Source organism: Schistocerca gregaria, chromosome 2 (genome assembly GCF_023897955.1).
Source record: "Schistocerca gregaria isolate iqSchGreg1 chromosome 2, iqSchGreg1.2, whole genome shotgun sequence".
Taxonomy (NCBI): domain Eukaryota; kingdom Metazoa; phylum Arthropoda; class Insecta; order Orthoptera; family Acrididae; genus Schistocerca; species Schistocerca gregaria.
In genome coordinates this window covers 552,550,035-552,572,006 of record NC_064921.1, presented here as the reverse complement: position 1 = coordinate 552,572,006, position 21,972 = coordinate 552,550,035, and the positions used below count along the sequence as shown (strand labels likewise).

The following is a 21,972-nucleotide window of genomic DNA, read 5'->3' as shown; positions in this document are numbered from 1 at the left end:
CATTATGATGTGAATATACATTTCCCTTATCTGCATTGTTGTCTTTAGTGTACTATTTTTTTCTGCTTGAGCTATGTCATGTTTAGATACAAGTTATTGCATTTGCTGCTTCTGTTTGCTGTGCAAAGTGCTACTAAATTTCACTTTGCATTGCTCTGTTAAGCCAGTTTTACTACTGATTTATTTTTCTTGTTTGCTGCTCATTGCCTTATATTAGTTGTAATATAGCAATTGCTTTGATAATTTATATATACTGCTGCTTGCTTTGCCAATTTGCATTTTTTGTCATTGCTGTTTGTGTTAATTGCTTTGTGCTCCTGCATTGCCTTGGTCCTTAGTATATATGTATCTGACCTCAATAGATTTAAGTTAGCTTAAGAGGGGGTAGACTATATAAGAAACTAACTATTGAGAGTAGGGAAAGAGTGCATTGAGAAGTTATATGAAAAAGATTTGGGCCAAAATGAGTATTGGTCACTGAGAAATAATTGTTTTGAAAGAAATATGAATAGAATACAGAAAGCAGGTATAGAGAGGACTGTTTGGGAATAATGATGAATGAAGGGAGATCTCCAGTAAGTAAAGAAAATTGTGTTTGCAAAATACTGCGGTAAAGCAAACCCTGTCCTTTCCTTTTGTATTATTGAAATATGTGTTTGTGTACCCTTGTGTATTTGTATTCTTCCTGGCTTTATGTGTTTTCTGATGAGAATTACGTTGTAGAATTTTTCAGATAATATGCTATTTACTTTGTAAAGAAGTTTAGACATTACCAGTTCATCAAATTAAGTAACTTGTAAATATTCATTTCACTGTAGATATTTCTGTTGGTCATAGTATATGCACAATATGTGAAAAAAGGGACTGTTAGTGTTTGCAAGTGTGTTGATAATTCAGCAAGGGACTGGTTAACAGCACTGCTGGTTCTAAGGACAATTCCAAAAACTGTGTGAGTGCACATGTGGTGGTTTATGGACTTGCTACATTGTCCGAAAGACTCTTCGATGGTGATTGTGCACCTGAAGAGTCGCAATAGATGGCTGCTGGCCGTCCCTACAAGGACTATAGTGGATCTGCATCTTTGATGGCCCACCAATACCGTTATATCTATAAGGACTGCAGTGGGTCTGCACCTCTCGTGGCCCAGCAATACCATACTCTACCAGGACTACGGTGGGTCTGCTCTGTGATGACCTACCTACCAATATTCCTCAAAACTTCGACTGACCCTGCAGTGGGTTTGCTCTGTTGTGGCACATTACCTGTCTGCATGTCAAGGGTCAGCACTGTCTTTCCGTTGGAAGGACAACACGACTTCTTAAAGACTGCATGGAAATCTACTAATTGCGTGTGCATTCTCTTTTACTGCTCAGACTTTGAGAAAACACTGCAATTTTACTATGATGAACCATCAGGACTGTCTTTATGGACTGTGAGAATACTTTAGCTTTTGACCAACATTGTATCAATAAGTGTGTGCATTTGATATCTTTGTTATTGTAATTATGAAAAATTTTATCAAATCATTATTGGCCACTGCCCAAAACAAATTGTAAAATTTTTTGTGGGTAGCATGGGGGCTATGTAAGTAGGCTCTTTAGGTTTTCTTATTAGTAACGCCACGTAGCGCTCTGTATGAAAATCACTGGCTGTGCTGTGTGCAGTCTGTGGCTGGTTTGCATTGTTCTTTGATATTGCAGGGTTGGGCAGCTGGATGTTAACAGCGCGTAGCGTTGCGCAGTTGGAGGTGAGCCGCCAGCAGTGGTGGATATGGGGAAGTGAGATGGCGGATTTTTGAGAGCGGTTGATCTGGACGTGTGTCCATCAGAAACAGTACATTTGCAAGAGTGGATGTCATGAACTGCTATATATATATAATGACTTTTGAACACTATAAAGGTAAATACATTGTTTGTTCTCTATCAAAATCTTTCTTTTGCTAACTGTGCCTATCAGTAGTTAGTGCCTTCAGTAATGGCGCTCGCAGTAGTTCGAGTAACGAAGATTTTTGTGAGTTAAGTGATTTGCGAAAGGTATAGGTTAATGTTAGTCAGGGCCATTGTTTTGTAGGGATTATTAAAGGTCAGATTGCGTTGCGCTAAAAATATTGTGTGTCAGTTTAAGCACAGTCATGTATAATTGTTCAAAGGGGACGTTTCAACACTAACCAAAACGGCCTTGCTGTGCTGGTACTGAGAACGGCTGAAAGCAGCAAGGGGAAACTACAGCTGTCATTTTGCCCGAGAGCATGCAACTTTACTGTATGATTAAATGATGATGGCGTACTCTTGGGTAAAATAGTCCGGAGTTAAAATTGTCCCCCATTTGGATCTTCGGGCGTGGACTACTCAAAAGACGTCGTTATCAGGAGAAAGAAAACTGGCGTTCTACGGATCGGAGCGTGGAATGTCAGATCCCTTAATTGGGCAGGTAGGTTAGAAAATTTGAAAAGGGAAATGGATAGGTTAAAGTTAGATATAGTGGGAATTATTGAAGTTCGGTTGCAGGAGGAACAAGACTTTTGTTCAGGTGAATACATGGTTATAAATAGAAAATCAAATGGGGGTAATGCAGGAGTAGGTTTAATAATGAATAAAAAAATAGGATTTCGGTAAGCTACCACAAACAGCATAGTGAACACATTATTGCGGCCAAGATAGACACGAAGCCCACGCCTACTACAGTAGTACAAGTATATATGCCAACTAACTCCGCAGATGACGAAGAAATTGAAGAAATGTATTATGAAATAAAAGAAATTAGTCACATAGTGAAGGGAGACGAAATTTTAATAGTCATGTGTGGCTGGAATTCGGTGGTAGGAAAAGGGAGAGAAGGAAACGCAGTAGGTGAATATGGATTGGGGGGAAGAAATGAAGGAGGAAGCTGCCTGGTAGAATTCTGCACAGAGCACAACTTAATCATAGCTAACATTTGGTTCATGAATCATAAAAGAAGGTTGTATACATGGGAACAGCCTGGAGATACTGACAGTTTCAGATATATTATATAATGGTAAGACAGAGATTTAGGAACCAGGTTTTAAATCGTTAAGACATTTACAGGGGTAGATGTGGACTCTGACCACATTCTGTTGGTTATGAACTCTTGATTAAAACTGAAGAAATTGCAAAAAGGTGGGAATTTAAGGAGATGGGATCTGGATAAACTGGCTAAAACAGAGGTTGTACAGAGTTCAGGGAGAGCACAAGGGAACAATTGACAGGAATGGGGGAAAGAAATACAGTAGAAGTAGAATGTGTAGCTTTGAGGGATGAAGTAGAGAAGACAGCAGAGGATCAAGTAGGTAAAAAAACAGGTCCTTGTAGAAACCCTTGGGTAACAGAAGAAATATTGAATTTAATTGATGAAAAGAAGTAAATGAAGCAGTCAAAAATGAATACAAACGTCTCAAAAATGACATCGACAGGAAGTGCAAAATGGCTAAGCAGGTATGGCTAGAGTACAAATGTAAGGATGTATAGGCTTATCTCACTAGGGGTAAGATAGATGCTGCCTACAAGAAAATCAAAGAGACCTTTGGAGAAAAGAGTACCACTTGAATGACTATCAAGAGCTCAGGTGGAAACCCAGTTCTAAGCAAAGAAGGGAAAGCAGAAATGTGGAAGGAGTATATAGAGGATCTATACAATGGCGAGGTACTTGAGGGCAATATTATGGAAATGGAAGAGGATGTAGATGAAGATGAAATGGGAGATATGATACTGCGTGAAGAGTTTGATAGAGCACTGCAAGATCTAAGACGAAACAAGGCCATGGGAGTAGACAACATTCCATTAGAACTGCTGACAGCCTTGGGAGAGCCAGTCCTGACAAAACTCTGCCATCTGGTGAGCAAGATGTATGAGACAGGCGAAATACCCTCAGACTTCAAAAAGTATATAATAATTCAAATCCCAAAGAAATCAGATGTTGACAGATGCGAAAATTACCGATCAGTTTAATAAGTCACAGCTGCAAAATTCTAACACGAATTCTTTACAGGCGAATGGAAAAACTAGTAGAAGCCGACCTCGGGGAAGATCAGTTAGGATTCCGTAGAAATGTTTGAACACGAGAGGCAACGCTGACCCTACGACTTATTTTAGAAGCTAGAATAAGGAAAGTCAAGCCTACGTTTCTAGCATTTGTAGACTTAGAGAAAGCTTTTGACAATGTTGAGTGGAATACTCTCTTTCAAATTATAAATGTGGCAGGGGTAAAATACAGGGAGCGAAAGGCTATTTACAATTTGTAAAGAAACCACATGGCAGTTATAAGAGTCGAGGGAAGCAGTAGTTGGGAAGGGAGTGAGATAGGGTTGTAGCCTCACCCCGATGATATTCAATCTGTATATTGAGCAAGCAGTAAAGGAAACAAAAGAAAAATTCGGAGTAGGTATTAAAATCCATGGAGAATAAATGAAAACTTTAAGGTTCGCCGATGACATTGTAATTCTGTCAGAAACAGCAAAGGACCTGGAAGAGCAGTTGAACGGAATGGATAGTGTCTTGAAAGGATGATATAAGATGAACATCAACAAAAGCAAAACGACGATAATGGAATGCAGTCGAATTGAGTCGGGTGATGCTGAGGGAATTACATTAGGAAATGAGACACACTTAAAGTAGTAAAGAAGTTTTGCTATTTGGGGAGCAAAATAACTGATGACAGTCGAAGTAGAGAGGATATAAAATGTAGAGTGGCAATGGCAAGAAAAGCGTTTCTGAAGAAGAGAAACTTGTTACCATCCAGCCTATAGATTTAAGTGTCAAGTAGCCGTTTCTGAAAGTATTTGTCTGGAGTGTAGCCATGTATGGAAGTGGAACATGGACTATAAATATTTTGGACCAGAAATATAGAATCTCAAATAAAGTATCTATCCCTTTCTTAAGTCCCGTGAGATCTCCATGCTTCTGTCTGAGCGTTATTATCTAGGGATTAAAGTGAAAATTGTTTATTTTCCCTGAGTCCTGCTCCAAAGCATCGTAAGATTCACCTTTCTGTAGGAGAGCGATTGTAGGAATTGTAAGTTATATCCCAAAAATATATGCAATTACGACTTCCTCCGCCGCCATTACCACTTATCCTGATATTTGGCTGCCAATTTGACATCTTCGTTTTTCCTGGCATGAACAGTACGCTCTAGAGTATTAAATGTGTTCAAAGATATTAGAAATCCCTCTGCCTCACTCTCACTTAACTGGTACTCGAATGAAAATTTCCATATTTTCCAGAGGGATGAATTGCTGCCTTTCCGTACCAGTCAAAGTAAAAAAGAAAAAAAAACTGTATTGAAAACCTGTGGGATTCTTATGCCTCTACAAATAACTCTCCTGTACATGAAAAGGGCAGTTCGCATCATTGTTATTTGTTTGGTTTTCTGAAGCAGTTGCAACAAACTTAAAGAGAATATGCTTTGGACTTACCGTTTCTCTTTCTTGTTAGGATCTTAAACATGTTATACCATGGAGGCATCCAGGCATCAGAGCTGTTCCGTTGTCTACATTGAGTCCATCACAGCAAAACACATCAGCAAGTCAGTATGGTGGCACAATCTGCTATCGTGCTTTATACCTTTGGCCTACAGATCACTACTTAATTTTCTCCCGTTTACAGTGCAATGCCAGTGGGACATAGTGACAATAAGCGGTCACGGAGACAAAGCTTAGCAAAAATCTGGTGTCCCTGTATTTAAGGTGCGTTTATTGCACAACAACCCGTTCTTTCTAATGAAGATCATAAAGTGACACCGAAGATGCCCCACAGTCCGTGAAACTACATCACTTAAAATCGCAAAAATGTGTCGGTGTCATGGCCGATGATTGTCTAATGGGCACACATAACGCTAGAAGGAAAATTGTGGCCCGTCCTGGCCGAGTCCCAGAATGTAGCTTCTAGCGTTATGACGCGGGTGGACATATTTGATTCGTTACGCCGACACATTTCCGCCATTTTGTGCGAGTAATCTTTAATTCTCTACGTTTAACCAACGGTGATTTAAAAACGTTTTTCTGTCACTATTATGTTTCCCGAATTTTTTTGCACACTTTGTGTGGGATTTTAATCACAACTTTTCTGTATTCTTTTGGTGTCCAGACACGGGTGGGTTCCATAAAAGATTCAAAAATACGCATTGTACTCACGTTAGCTGGACGATAACTGTATAAGACGTTTTCCTCTCAGGCTATGCCATTTTTTCCGAATCTCAAGTAAACATCGAGGACTTGATTACGACTATGTTTCTGGATAGCATGCTATTCCATCGATAACGATTTAAATAACAAACGTTTTGCATCAAGTTTACACAAGTGTATTCCAAAGCAAAAATGCGCCTCTGATCTAGGGGTGGCGTCTTCTATTAGTTATCTATATGTCGTCCGATCTGTGTTCGATATCCGGTAAGTGTAAATAGGAAGGAAAACTGTACCAATAACGAAGAGAGAACAACTACAAAGGCAATGGTCTTGCTTACCTGTTAATAAATTCCGGTACAATTAGGGGCATTGTAATAGATTATATCGTGTTAGCACGATTCACGAAGTTTTTCATGTCTGTTAGCGATCGTGTAGCCTACCATTTGCTCTATCAAGCGAAATTTCTACTTTCTAGCGTTCTTCGCCTGTGATGGCTGGTTATCAGAAATTATAAAACATAAAACTGATTATTTTTTATTCCCAATTACAACTGTTCCAACGAAAGTCACATTCCCAGTGTCTGAGATGCTACATTCAAGATATGAAAAGAAATTGAGATTGGTGTCATATTGACCCAAGTATCCTCAGTGGAAACACCAATCTTAAATAGTGGTTTGGTGTAAATATAAAACTGAACCAAACTTCTTTGGAAAATCAGGACTGTGAGGGACAAAGGCATGAGGTCCCAAAATAATACGTTTGAAAACAAATGTGATATGTTTCCAACTGCTTATGCAATCATATTGACCCAATGGTACAAGTACGGTTGCAGGTGTATACACATGTTCACTAAATTGTTAATAACTTACATTCATAAGTCAGTGTCTGTAAATCGAGAAATCTCTTCAATCAATGAAATTAACAGTTACTGTGCAAAATGGTTCCGCACTTGATAAGAAATAATATATTACTGATAAAGAGGTGATGTGCGAGGGCGTACTAAAAGGTATGCTTACCGACTTTACATTGTATTCAGAGTACCAGTTGCTGTATTACATGCCATGCATATTACTTGGTCGACTTGTACATTTCTCTGCCCCAAGTTGCAATCCTCTGCTGGTATAGGTCCCCTAAACGCAACGTGTAGAATGGCTGTGTGCAACAATGCTATGCCGGCGACCAGAAGCAGCGTTGTGGAATACATTATAAAGCTGAAAATATGGAAGGGACCTTCCAAACATGGAGCACGCTTTCTTTTAGCATGAGGATATCTGCAACAGTCGCACACCTTGGGCTCAAGTCATCGTTCATTCTCCATACGCTCCCTGGTTGGCCTCATCCGATTTTCATTTCGTTACAGAACTTTAAAGACACATTCAACGAATTCGCATTGACAGTGATGAGGCAGTGCAGGCAGAACTAACGTTTTGGCTCTTTTAACAAAGTCAGGCATTCTACAATGGCGGTATCAAGAAACTGGTCTCTCATTCGGAGAAATTTGTTCGTCGTTATGGTAATTAATGATGAGATTAAAGTATGTAGACTGGAGAATGAAGATGAAAATTGATGACAAAGTTTATTCTATTTAAAAAGGTTTTAGATTTTTGACATGTATAAATCGTAGGCATTAATTTTTAGCACTTATTTATGTTTCAGTCTAGGAGAGCCAGAGGCTGCGGTGGTACACGATCACTTATTTTACACCGATTATGCAAACTTGGATCTTGGTGTGGTATTTCACAGAGCCCTTTGCGTAATAGCTTGCAATATAACTGTTTTGCTTTCCGCCTTGGGTCGCCATATAAAACAACCAGAGAAGACATCGTGTATTCTGTGCTGCAAGTATTTCACACTTTATCCAGGAAAGACAAGGCCAAGCCACTGTGTCAGTCGTAAATCTTTGCTGTGCCCACCGGTGTCGTCTTGCTAGTCAGCGTGTTAAGGCGGGAATTGGGTATTGGGATGGTACGAGGTTAGCATGAATGGATGAATCGCGGTTTTGTATGATTAATATACAGTCATACATTGCCAATAATTATATGAAGGTGCAGATAAGGAAATGTATTCTACGAATGAAATAAAACAGTTCACGACATGAAACTACAGTTTTATTGCGTCAGTATAAAACTATTACAAGGCCATCAGAAAGATAAAAAAACAGGGAAAACAATGTTTTTAAACACAAGTTTTTGGAGTCAGTTTCTCGCCCAAATGTAACGCTGGTGTGATTTATTGCCTGTCGTGAAGCATGAAAGAGGATTAGTCGATTCCTCCACTTCTCGTTGCTAGAAAAAGAGGTAAGTTCTGACGCTCTCGTGATTTCTTGCTTTCTCTGAATACTGTAGATGCCTTCAGTCAGCAGGCCAGCCATCTGGTCCTCACTCAATCGCAGACGAGTCAGTCTCTTCAAGCTGAGCCAACGGACTTGCAATGCTTCTAGTTCTTGGGGCAGTCTGACAGGGTTGGTTTACAGAGACTCTTTGGTTTCACCACGTAAACTACAACAAACAGAAGGAAACATGTTTTATTAGAGTTAGAAACTATGGATAAACTTATATACTATTTGATATTTATTACTGATAACACTGTGATAGGTTTTCACCTTTCTTTTACATAGCACGAATTTCATTTTCAGCACTGTGGAAAGATTATGTTACGGTCGCGTAACAGTGAGAGTGTGGGAGACCTCTGGTAACAGATGCACTACAGAGAGTGTGCGTCGTCGAGGTGTCTTATTCGTTTAGCACCTCCCCAGAACAGTAACGATTTTTTTTTGTTCATGCGTATTGAATACGCTTTCCTTTAATCCACTGTGAACTAATTTATCCGATCTGGACCCTATTATTACGAAGACAAGTTTTAGCAGGTGGTGACTTTTGTTACGAGTACTGTGAAGCTGGAGCAAGGGTCCTAACTGCTGAAAAGTGCCCTGTGTTAGCTGCATCCTATCCTTACTGGCATTATAGTAGACGGCTCTTTAGCAGATGGACCACGCGAGTAAACCTGAAGCTTGGTGCATTTGGGGAGAGTTAGGACGTCACTAGATCGAAGTTCTTCAAAGTGGGTAATTGCTGCTCAGGTTCGAGGTATTCAATAATCCAGATATATATCCTGTGATATGACAAATCATCACCTCAGGGGCTCAGTTTTGCATACGCGGAAAGAATGTGGCGAACTCGGCATTTGGGATTTGGGGAGTAGTGAGCGCCGCAAACCCTTATAACCGTAACGACTGCCGAACATGATCGATCTGATGCGAGAGCTACAGTCTTAGACCGATCTGGAATGATACAAAGTGAAGCAGTGCGAGCGGTTAGTCTTTTCTACGCTTGCAGCGCAGCCACGATATTCCCCTGTCAGTACACCTGCCCACCCAGTTCAATTCATTCACTGTGGACAGACGAAAAAAGTCTGATGATAAAGTTGTTACAATTTCTGAAAAAAATTAGTTACTGAACGGTTATATACTTAAAGAGGATATATTATATTTGACATATGAAATACAGAGGTGTGTGTGTGTGTGTGTGTGTGTGTGTGTGTGTGTGTGTGTGTGTCTGTGTGAGTGTGTGTGTGTACATCTTGATTTTAAGCCTTCTCACCGTTTTCTAAGTTACATGAACTGCAACTGATTGACACAGTATTACATTTCAAATATTCAGTGGAGTTTGTGGGCCCCATATTTGATTCAAAGTAATTCTGTGGGCCAAAAATGAGCTTCTGTTACTTCCACAAATTATATACCATGTCCTTCTGGGTGCAAGACTAAATTAGATTGCTTCCCTCGGTGGCTCAACCAGTAATGGCAGGGTTCGGTTGTGACGGTCTCGCGGTTACCTAGTTGGGTGCTCGCCAGCGAATCATCAGTTGCCATAACCTCTTAGCGTGCCTCAACGACTACAATTGTGCTGAAGGAGGCACATTGTATGTCACACAAGGCAGACATCTCGGCTTAATGGCTTGGCTGGCGAGATGGGTCCTAACCATAAATTCAAACAAAGTAAGAATAAGCAGTCTACAGGCGTGGTACGTTCCCAAGAGTCAGGTGAAAGCTGAGGCGAGGCAGTCGACGTCTAGAAAACTTGTCATACGCGAGATCTTCAGCATAAAATCGGTATTTTGTCCTGATGGACTATATCGACCCATCCGTACTTGGGAAGATAACGTTGTTTTCCGTTTTTCAATCTAGCAATTCTCAAAGTGGATTGTTTGAGCAGAAGAGATAAAAATATGCAAATAAGAACGGTGAGGTAGATAGTGCTCTCAATCAAGCATCTCTGGGAGAATGTACCATAAAACATCACTTAATACAGAAAACGTTTACAGTAATAGAAGATTCGTTTGCTAATTTGTCACTGTTATGTGTACGTAAAGGTTTTAACAACTAGGATGGTACACGTAAATCTGTTAATCGACAAAGAAAAATACTCTTCTCGTCGACATGAAAATAGGTTACCGAGTGCCGTATCCGACAAAAAGTACAGAACTTCGTAACATCCACTACAGGTGGGTCTGTACTTAAAATAATCTTTCATTCAAATACAAATGTGATGGCATAGTGAGACACAATGAGCATAGGCTCACAGGAATTGCAGAAAGAGTGACTAAGTAGCAAATGTACGCATTGTAATGACTTAAGTTGAACGAAGAAAGAGTCACATAAGCGTAGACTTGGGGTATGTCGTTCGGTCATAGTCTTGTGAAGCTGCAGTGAGGAAGAAGCTGAGTTTTAAGCTGAACAAGAAAAGGAATACAGCCATCCATTCATATTCATGTATGAGAAATACGAGGAGCTTTCACCTTCTCGCATTGCCCTTCCTGAACAGAAGTTATTTTGTCTATAGCTTCGGACATGTGCTGTGCGATCGTATTCTTCAAATAAAGGCTTTACCAAGAGGAAGTTTTTGACATGGCCATTAACAGCCTAATGTCCACAGCTATAATTTAAGGAATGTACCCATTGTCTAGATGTAGCGTCTTTCATTAATAGTCCAAACGTTTCTCGTTCCGTAATAGAATCGTCCTCACTGCTTAAATTTAGAATAAAAATCTTGAGCAACAGCGACCGATGACTTCCAGAGTAAGGTCACCCTCACCCTGCCAACGGCTTTGTCAAAGAGAGTGGAGGTGCCGACAGAGCTTCAGTTCTCTCTCTTTCCCTTAGAGTGGCAAACTGCCCCTACTAGGCGGAAGACTCAGTAATGTTGAGTGCCGTAATGGTGCAGAAGAAAATGGGAACCACTACATTAAGGACAGATAATGCGTATCTGCAAGACAGGTGTCCTGTAACTGAGAAAGTGCCCTGATGACCTCTCCATTGGGAACAGATTCCTAACAAGTACCGCGTTCAGACTTCTGGGAGGAGACACCGAAATGGGAGGAGAGCTTGGCAAATGATTGAAAAACCAAGGGAAGAATGACGTTCCACGTATCTGGACGTGGAGTGGAAGAAGTTTCAACATGGTAGGGAAGCTAGAAAATCTGAAAACGGAAATGCTAAGGCTCATTATACAACAGTGGGGCTCATTGATGTGAAATGGGAAGAAGACATACGCTTTCTGGGGAGATAAGTATACAGTAATATGAAAAGATGCAGTAAATGGTATTACTGGATTAGAATTTGTTATGAAGGACAACGAGTGAGTTACTGATGGGGTTGCTCTCATCAGATTCGACAGCAAACCAACACTAACAACAATAGTTTCCATACACATACTTCGTCGCAAGCAGATGAAGAGGTAGAGAAAGTATATTAGAACTTAACGGGTAATTCAGTATGTAAAGGTTTATGAAAATGTTGTAGTAATGGGGGATTGGAAAGTGGTTTTGCAGGAAGGCGTATAGGATAGGTTTACATTTAAAAATGAGCTTTGTAGTAGGAAAGAGACCGGAGAAAGATTAATTGTGTTCTGCAATAGGTTTTAGATGGTAATAACGTAAACACTGTACAAGAATCACCCAAGGAGAAGGTAAAATTTGAGAAGGCTGCGAGATACATGAAGATTTCAGTTAAATTATCAGGCAGATATTTCGAATTCAGATATTGGATTGTAAAGCGTAATAATGACGAATCAGTGCACAAGCAAGTCACATACGGAAGTAGTAAGGAGTGAAGAGACACATCTGAAGCTTTTTGAGGCTATAGATACTGCCATAATGAATACCTCACTAGGCAGTTCAGCTGAAGAGTAATGTACATCTCTGAAAGAGACAGTCGCAAAATCTGAAGAGAGAAACGTTGCTAAAAGGAAGGTAACTACGAAGAAACAGTGGATAGCAAAAGAAATACATCCGCTGATCGACGAAAGATAGAATTAAAAATTCTTTCAGTGAAATTCAGAAATACAAGTCACTTAGGAATGAGCCAAATAGAGTATGCAGACAAGCTAAGGCAAAATGCGTGCATGAAACAGGTGAAGAAATCAAAAAAGAAATGTTTTTCTGAAAGATTGACTCAAGTTTGGAGGAATGATTGACTCAAGCTATAGAAAAGTAAAAACAACTTTTAGTGAAATAAAAGAAGTGTGGCAACATTAAGAGAGCAACAGGAATTCTACTGTTAAATGAAGATGAGAGAGTGAATGGATGGAAAGAGTACGCAGAGCGCATCTATGAGCATGAGGACTCACGTAATGACAAAACAGGAAAAGGAGCAGAAGACGATAGGAAAGGCTTAGGGGATAAAATATTAGAAATTATAATGGCTTTGGAAGACGTAAATCAGATGAGGCAGAAGGGATAGATAAAATTATATAAGAATATAGTTGATGTGTACGAGTATTATAAGGAGACTGGTGATATACCATCAGACTTTCCGAAAAAAAAAACCATCCGAACAGTTCCCAAGGTTGTTAGAGTCGACAAGTGCTGCAATTGTTACACAATCAGCTTAACAGCTCATGCACTCAAGTAGCTGACAAGAATAACATACAGAAGAGTGGAAAAGTAGACTGAGGATATGTTAGATTACGATCAGTGTGCATTTAGGAAAGGTAAACATGGCAGAGATTGCTGAGATTGTGGTAGACAATAGAGGCAAGCTCGAGGTAAAATTAAGACACGTTCGTAGGATTTGTCAACGTGTTAAAAGCGTTCGACATGTTAAAAGGTGCAAGCTGCTCTAATCCCGAGAAAGAAAGGGGTACGCTACAGAGAAATATGGTAATATACAAGTACAAGAACAGTAAGAATAAAAGACGAGGAACAAAGCGCTCTGATTGAAGAGGATGTAAGAGGAAGGGGTAATCTTTCATCCCATCTGTTCAAGATGCAAGACGGAAATGAAAGGAGGGCTCATGTGTGGGTAAAAGTTAAGGTGACAGGATGTAAATAATAAGATTCCCTGACGACATTGCTGTCCTCATTTAAAATGATGAAAAATTACAGGAACTGTTGAATGGAACCAACGGTCTAATGAATGCAGAATATGGATTGACGGTAAATCACAGAAAGGCGAAAGTCGTAATAAGTAGGAATAAAAGAGAACAGTCCGAAACTTAACTGTCTATCACGATCGAGATGGCGTTAAGGAATTTTGCTAATTAGTCAGCAAAATAACACACGACGGACGAGAAAATGAAGACGTAAGAAGGAGACTAGCGTTGATAAAAGGGCATTCTTGACAAAGAGAAATCTCTTTTCAGATGTTAATTTAGAGAAGAAATTTCTGAGAACGTACGTTTGGAGCACAGCATTTTGTAGCAGTGAGAGATGGACTGTGAGAAAACCGAAACAGAAGGGAATATAAGCATTTGCGCTGTGGTGCTACTGAAGAATGTTGAAAGTTAGGTGGGCTGATGACGTAAGACAGGAGGAGGTTATCCCCAGAATACGCGATTAAAGGAATGTGTGGGAAACACTGACAAGAAAAACTACGGAATGATAGACATCTGCTAAGAGATCAGAAAATAACTTTTATGATACTGGAGGGAGCTGTAGAAGGTAAAACTGTAGGTGTAGACAACGATTGGGATACGACTAGCAAGTAACTGAGGACGTAGGTTGGAAGTACTAATCTGCGATGAAACGTCAGAAGGCTGATGTGTCAAAAGAAATCCAGTTTAGTGTTCCCTGTTCGTGGCTTATTTCTCAATTTTCTGTTCGTCATGAAGTCTTAGCTAGACACTATGTCTAAATGTTTGCAGAGAAACAATTTTATAGACTACAAATCTTCATGATTTTAACTCCACTGAATATTTCTACTCTAGATTACTGTAGCAAAGTAGTTACATTACTGAGAGAGCTTTTTGGTGATAAATGGAGATATCTGAATCATGTCAGTGATGTGAAAGCAAGGTGCCAGGAAGCACATAAAATCATAAAGTGCGTTAAGTGCCTATACTTCTCGAGTCGTGCAGCTTTACTTTGCATTTCTTCGGTTCTGTCTTGGATACGACTGCTCTGTATATGGACTAGCAAGGCAGACATATATAAAGTTAGACGGTGTCGACAATGAGATAATGAGATCGTCATTATGTATCTAAAGAAACAGCTTGATTTCTGACATACGCGACAAGGCTGAGGAGACATGCTCTCCACAAGTCTACATTTCCTCATCGTGAGGCATGCCGTGTAGATGAAACATTACCATTGAATAAAGGAGTTAATTCACATTTTGATCGTCTGTGCAGAAACTGGCAGCACACAAAATTATTCGCGGTGCCTAAGTAAGAGGAGACGTGTTCATTCGTCTCTTCCAAATACACAGTTTTATTTGCTTTCTTATAGTGCAGTCTACAGTGTTCACAATACACCTCTTCTGGCAATGGCATGATGACTAACAACCGTCAATCTGAGCCGTTCAAAATACAATCATCGTATTCCTCATCCTGTCAGCTCATCATGAACCGACCGGTACTCTGCCCGGACGTGATTGGATATCAGCTGTATTTTGTAGTCGGATGACATATAATAATCGAAAGCTTCGGCGTCTGTGTTAGCCTGTTGTTCAGTTACAGACTCCGTGATGTATATAAACAACGAATGCTTCCGTAACCTCAATCCATTGTTTAGGATGCTATGTGTGAAAAGCACAAGATAACCAAAATATTAATAGTTTGGCGAGAGAGTCAAAGGTATGTAATGGTGAGTCCTCTCATCTTCATCTGCTCTAGATGATTCCGATTTTACTAGAGTTTTAGGAATTATTCTCTGTGTCTTGTGCCACTATTGCTCTGTACGATCCCTGTCGAAGTTAACTGAGTATTGTGATGTGAGGTGACCTTCTGTTCATTAGTCGACGGCTATATTATTGTTCCTGGGAGTGAAGACGCTTCAGTCTGCTTATCGTGAGAATTTATCGTAATATTTCACGAGAACACTATGAACCACTTGACAGTATATGCACAGCTGTGCTGAAATATGTTTTCCTTAGCCATCCCCGTACTTGTTTACTGTTAGGTCACCGCTTCTTTCCGGTGGCGGCCACGGAAAGCCAAGTGCAGTAATATCGTTGTTGTGTTGTAACAAATTCACTACATATGTAAACTTCTTCGCTTGATTTGTATACAAGTCCATCTTCATCTTCATTATGCTACAACCACATCGAGAACGGTAAGGCAATGGTACAGCTCAAGATGTGCTCATATCTGTTTGTCTACATCTGTCACTTGTTAGTTCATTAATAACTGTTGTGCGAAGCTTTTACACAAATGATTACTAAGCAAGATTGTTGGTATTCTTTTGACCGCTTAGGCCTGTAAATACTCGACACAACTTCGAAGGACACATACACTTGAACTAATTTTTTTATCTTAAGTTACTTCTACAGGCGAATCTACGAGCCATTAGAAGGATATACTTGCAGATTTTGGCTTACGCATAACCGTTACTTTCATGCGAATCAATGCATTGCAGACACAATTTCTGACTCATTGGAAATCTCAACTAGTAGTACGACTACGCTATTTTCCACTGCTTCTACCTCGATATTCTGGTCTGACATAAGTAACTCGCTTTTACCAAGTTTTGCTTTCACGCTTCACTGGCTCCCAAATACTATGTGTGGGCTGCTGCTCTTCATAAATGCCTCAAATTCGGGGTAATTTTTACAATGCTTGTGGGGTTTATTACTAACAGGGCGTATCATCGCCTGTCTTAGGCACACCGAACACTGGAGATAAGTGTCGTTGCGCTTTCTATGAGTTGTTCATGAATTTAATGATAAGATGATCTATCGTACAAGGTGACGTCCGGTACATTACCTTAATATTGTCCGGTCCACCTAATTTCTCGGCTCTAGTTTGGTGGCTAAATTTTGAACTTATCCAATCTTGTACCCTATTTCTATTTTTTCATGAGCGTATAACGAGTATTGTTGATGTACACTACTTCCTCTGTCGGGCTTCAACAAGGTACAATGAAAGGTGTGCCTTGCCTGTCTTTTTACTATGTTTTATTGTGTCTAGATCTAGGTACGAAGCTAGTAACATATTTACTTCAAAATAAGCCACACGGTACTCGTGCTATCATCCGTCGCCAGTTAAAATATCCCGTTGTTAAATGTTGAGACTATAGCCCATGGAGAATTTCATGTCGCGTTATACAACATAATCCAAACAAAAGAAATTCAGCAGTTTCAAGGGTCTAACAAATAACAGGAAAAAGAGGACTAAATACGTGCAGGAAATTGCTTTGAATAGCGTTGATGAAGATATCGATGAGTTTGCAATTTATTAAAGTCGTGAATCTTACATGGTTCAGGGGGAGGTAACAATTTGGTGTTTAAGTAACTAGATGGTTTGATTTAACTCATTATTGAGCATTCACTTTGGAACACTTCATTAAACATTAACTTATCAGTCAGTGGTTATCTTGTCAATCATGAACAGAAAATCTTGTTATTTTAAGTAACGTACCCTTCGGTAGCAGGTTGTAGCAAGAATACAGCTTCAGTGAATTGGCATACAAGTAGAACTTGTTGTCTGCCTGGACACAAATGGTATCCTCGTCTTCTTCCGCGTACGATGCCGCCACCAATGTTCTCACAGCCGGGATGGTGGCGGACGGCTGTTCCTCACCCTGGATGGCGGCAGTGGTCGACTCTTCTGGTTGTCCTTGGACCACCGCAACTGCGACCAGGGCTGTAGAGAACAATGAACAGTATTACAGATTGTAACTTTGTACACTGCATGATAGTGCAACTTCACCATCTAGCACTCTGATACTACTGTCTGGTACTGTGACCCTGGCAGGTGTTACCTTTGCAGTACCGAGATGCAATGCAACTCTGCTGACTCATGCCACAACTCAAACACTTCCTAATATATTTTCCCTTGATGGTAATGGTATTCTGTTACCTGGTAGTCTCTAAGTTGTACATGAAATCCAATGTAACTGATATTGGGGAAGCTATTATAGGAAAAAACCTCATATTTGCGACATTTATTTAGAATGTTTTGAAAAATACTGTACCAAAACAAGAGACTGTTTTCGGTACCTAACTACAAATATAACTCAAGATGTCGCTCTTAATAGAACAAAATCGATAGTTGGAAAAATGTCACAGGGCCACGGCTGGACACAATATACGCGGTGTAAAAGAAAAAGTGTTGCATATTCGGATAAAACCATGAGAAATGTATAGTACAAATGGGATCTAAAACGCTTACCTTAAGAGCTTTGAGCGGTTGTTGAAACTGTAAACCATATTCACAGTTCTGGGTAAGTGCACTCACATTAATTCTAACAGAACCAGTATATACTGTGAACAGCTTATGAAAACCATCTACGTTGTAGTTTTTTTCTGCAATTTCCATCATAATGGAAGCCTTTTATTAGTGACGGTGAACAGCAAACACTATTTTGAGCACGTCCTTTAGCAGCGACTCACAAAATCAGGTCGTATGCAATACCCGATGTTTCATGTATTTTTCAGCTACCGCCTGAGTTTATAATCATTTCTTGTAATTGTAAGTATTTATGAATTTTGTTCTTAATTTGATTTTATCAAAAGGTATGCTGGGTGAATAAATAAGAAATTAAACAAAATATTTACTGCATTTAATACGCTGGCAGTGTCAAGGGAATATAGTGAACTCTTACTAAGAATATATTTCATGGAAAGATAACGACGTTGGCGCGAGAGCATGCAGTCCTAGAACTAAAGGCAGAGATGACTTGCGAAGAATCTCTTGTGTGGTACAGACGTGTGTGTTGGCGCGCAAATGCCAAACGGAGATTGTTATGGAAATTGTGTTATGATATGTATGTGGCGAGGGGAAATATAAGTAAGCCAGCACATATATGGACACAGAACATGATCACAAGAAAATGCTGGAATTAATGAAGACTGCTGTGTGCATATATTTTATTCAAGCTGGTCACTCACCAAGAAGAGTCTACCGCCAGTAATCAATTTCGTAATAAGCATTACATCGTGCCAGAAGTAACTCATCGGGAAGTAAGATCTAGCCAGTATTTTTATTGCTCTGTAATAGTCATGCCAGCGTAATAGTAAATTTTTGGGACATTGGTCAATGCAAACTTTACAGACTGAAACCATAGCTTCAGAGAAAGTAGTAAGTAAAAGAATAGTTAAAAGAAATTCGATTCAGTTAAAGTTACAACAGATTTTCAATAAAATAATCATTTGAATAAAAAGCAGTAGTGTCTACATTGGTTCATAGAGTGGTGCACAACTATGGTAATGCAGACAAGCAGTTCAAACTATAAGTCATTCATATGCAACTTTTATGTTACTGACAAAAGTAAGCTGGTCATCTCACAGTCAAAGTAATTTTACGATTTTATGTTATGTTCTGTAAATGACATTACGTGCATTCGTATACGTAACATTAGTATTCGCAAATACTAGTTGCCATAAATGACGGTTTCTACGGCGTCATTTGAAAGGTAACCGGCAAAGAATATTTCTCTGTCCTGGACACGGTTACACATATTAGCAAACATACAGCATTTCCATAAGTTACATAATACAGTGTAGTTTCTATGAAGTGTTGCAAGTCATTGCAAAATTATAATTAACATTATTGTAGGCTAGATTGACGTCTTCAGTGTTCATGTTACACACGTTCTTAACATTTAAGCTCTCGCGAATGCATTTTATTTATTTGCCGCATTACTTTTGTTGCCCAATTTTTGGGGTATTGGCTATTTACCAAACTATTTACCAAATTTAACTTTTGCCAGTTTTGGGTCTTGTTACCTTTCTATTCTCCAATGGAAATTCGTTCAGACAACACTGGCATACCAAATTACTACAGTAAAACATTACTCACTGCGCTTCTCTTACATTTATATCGTTGCTGCACACTATAAGCACTCCTGTGGTAACGATCAGGTCGTTACTCTCTATACTGTATCGGTAAGCACTGACATTCGGGTTAGAAGCCTTGCTTCCTTTTACTACGGAAAAACAGGTACATAAGTCACATAAAAATATTTTTTAGTCCATGCACAATATGCTCCTATACAACAACAAAATAATTTTGTCTCATTTGATTACTCATTAGCTTATTGCACTCTGTGGATGATCGAGATAGCAACTAGCTTCAGTAGACTTGATGTGTTTCACAGTAGTGAAAGAAATAGTTCAAATGGCTCTGAGCACTATGGGACTTAACATCTATGGTCATCAGTCCACTAGAACATAGAACAACTTAAACCTAACTAACCTAAGGACGTCACACGACACCCAGCCATCACGAGGCAGAGAAAATCCCTGACCCTGACTGGACTCGAACCCGGGAACCCGGCCGTGGGAAGCGAGAACGCTACCGCACGAGCACGAGATGCGGACACAGATAGTTAAGGTATGCATTTCAAAGAGCAAATCATCTCACAAAAGATGGAATACTTCCTTTTAACATCCTGTATATAAGTGATCTAGTTATAATCACGGAAGCTCCATGGGATATTTAGCAGTGACGCTGTAGTATTTGGCGATGCTGCAACGTCACAAGACTGTAAAGCATTGGAAATATGCAAGTGCTCGACAGTTGGTGGAGGTCCTCTAAGTTTGTAGTAACTGAGTATAATGTATTGCGTGTAAACACGTAACGCGATCCAGCGCTGTTCAATTACACTATTAGCGATCCATCACTGGAACCACAACATGTGTGGGAGTAATTTTCCGAAGCGACCTGAAATGGAAATGACCCCAGAAAACCGGTTGCAGGGAAAGCGGTTGCCAATCTCAGATCTTAGGAAACCTCTCACGGCAATAAAATTCTTCCACGAAAGAGGTACCTTAGCAATATTCTCTCAACAGTTTAGCGAGCTCTGCTCGTCCGTCTGGCATCGAAGGAGAAGACAAAGAAAACAGAGAAGACGCAAAGAAGGGCGGCGCGTTTGGTTAGTAATTGAGAGAGCTTAAGAAGATACTGGAGTAACTTCACCTCCTAATCGTCAAAGTGATAATTAGCAACTAAAACAGTATTACTACGGCTATAACTAGCTCTGTAATGTAACATGATAGGTTTCGTTGCCCTCGCTGCGTTTCCGTTTACTCTTTGTAAGACCAGATAGTATTTCGTCCAGTATACAGTAAGAGATTACTTCCTCACTGTCTGATATGTCGTTCGTTAATTCCAGTATTCAAAATTCAGTCATTCGATTGGTTTGGTATCTTTAATCTATCCTTATCTTGTGTTATCCTTTTCGTTTTGCAAGCCTGTAAAATGCGGTATAGTCTGTTTCCTGTTATGTTTATCCTCACGTGACACTACTAGTCTTACCGTCGTTACGATTCCTAGTTAGCTACTCTCGTGTATGTAAGTGCTAAGTTGTGAGGCTTAACATCCGTAATCACTCGAGACATACTCTTAGATGACTGAACTAGTTCATATAGACAACACGAACACTTTTCGTCGAGTATCTATGCGTTAAAACTGATCGAGACCACAAGAAAATGGAAAAATCTTCCTAGAACCATCTCAATACTCAAAACTGTTTCCCATTTCTATTACGTCGCTAATTGCAGCGTGAACAATTCTCCACCGAATCTAGAAATAAATTTTCACGCGAAAATTACTACCTCAGGAATTATATAATAAAAGGTAAATACAAAGTTATTCTTGAACAGAAATTTATAAATTCTGCCAATACTTACCAGCAACAAAGAACAGAGCAGCCTTCATTGTACTCGCTGAGAAATACTACTGCTCTCGGTCTTACATTTTCATTTATATATTTTTAAACACCCGATGACGTAATCGAAAGTTATCGTACCGTTCCTTTCTGATTTTCCGTTCCAGGAACTGTCGTTGCAGCAACAGGTAGCCGATTGACTTTCCTTGTTTTTGGCAGCTGCATTATCGTTCACTCTGTCTTATTTATTACCAACGCTGTTTCAACAACCTTGTCAAAAGACGTGTTATCACACTGCACCGTTCACTCCCTTCTCATTCGATGTAGCCTCACAGGATATTCGCGAGGTCTCAGTCGCCTTGTCACGGTCCGTGCGGCTCCCCCCGTTTCAGGTTCGAGTTCTCCCTCGGGCAAGAGTGTGTATGTTGTCCATAGCGTAATTTAGTTAATGTAGTGCGTTGGCTTAGGGACCGGTGACCTCAGCAGTTTGGTCCCATAAGACCTTACCACAAATTCCCAAATATCATTCGATCTCATTGTAAAAAGACGAGTGTTTTTCTCTTCATTCTCATTCGGCGTCATTTTGTAGAGCCGAGAAAACAAACCGACGGATGTCCTCGTAATGTAACTGCCACGGGTCACCAGTACAACTGAGTTGACATGTCACACACATCTTATGGGGAATAGTTGTTAAATTTACCGTGTCAAGAGGAAGGTCGAGTAAAAAACTGAGTTCTTAGAAATAGCTCATAACTTTTTTTTCAAATTAGTACAACACTATTTAGACACA

General features: G+C 39.8%; 2 protein-coding genes across 3 annotated transcripts in view; both read right to left on the bottom strand.

Annotated features, from left to right (window-relative positions):
• Positions 1 to 21,972, bottom strand: part of LOC126332162 (uncharacterized) — a 137,252-nt gene that overhangs the window by 66,877 nt on the left and 48,403 nt on the right. The gene's annotated exons all lie outside the window — the stretch shown is intronic.
• LOC126332261 (uncharacterized) lies at positions 8,229 to 21,261 on the bottom strand. The gene is made up of 3 exons (XM_049996568.1): positions 21,205 to 21,261; positions 16,991 to 17,215; positions 8,229 to 8,635 (listed from the first exon to the last, which is right to left on the bottom strand). Exons 1-3 carry the CDS (start codon positions 21,230 to 21,232, stop codon positions 8,574 to 8,576), a joined length of 315 nt encoding a protein of 104 aa, XP_049852525.1. The 5' UTR covers positions 21,233 to 21,261; the 3' UTR covers positions 8,229 to 8,573.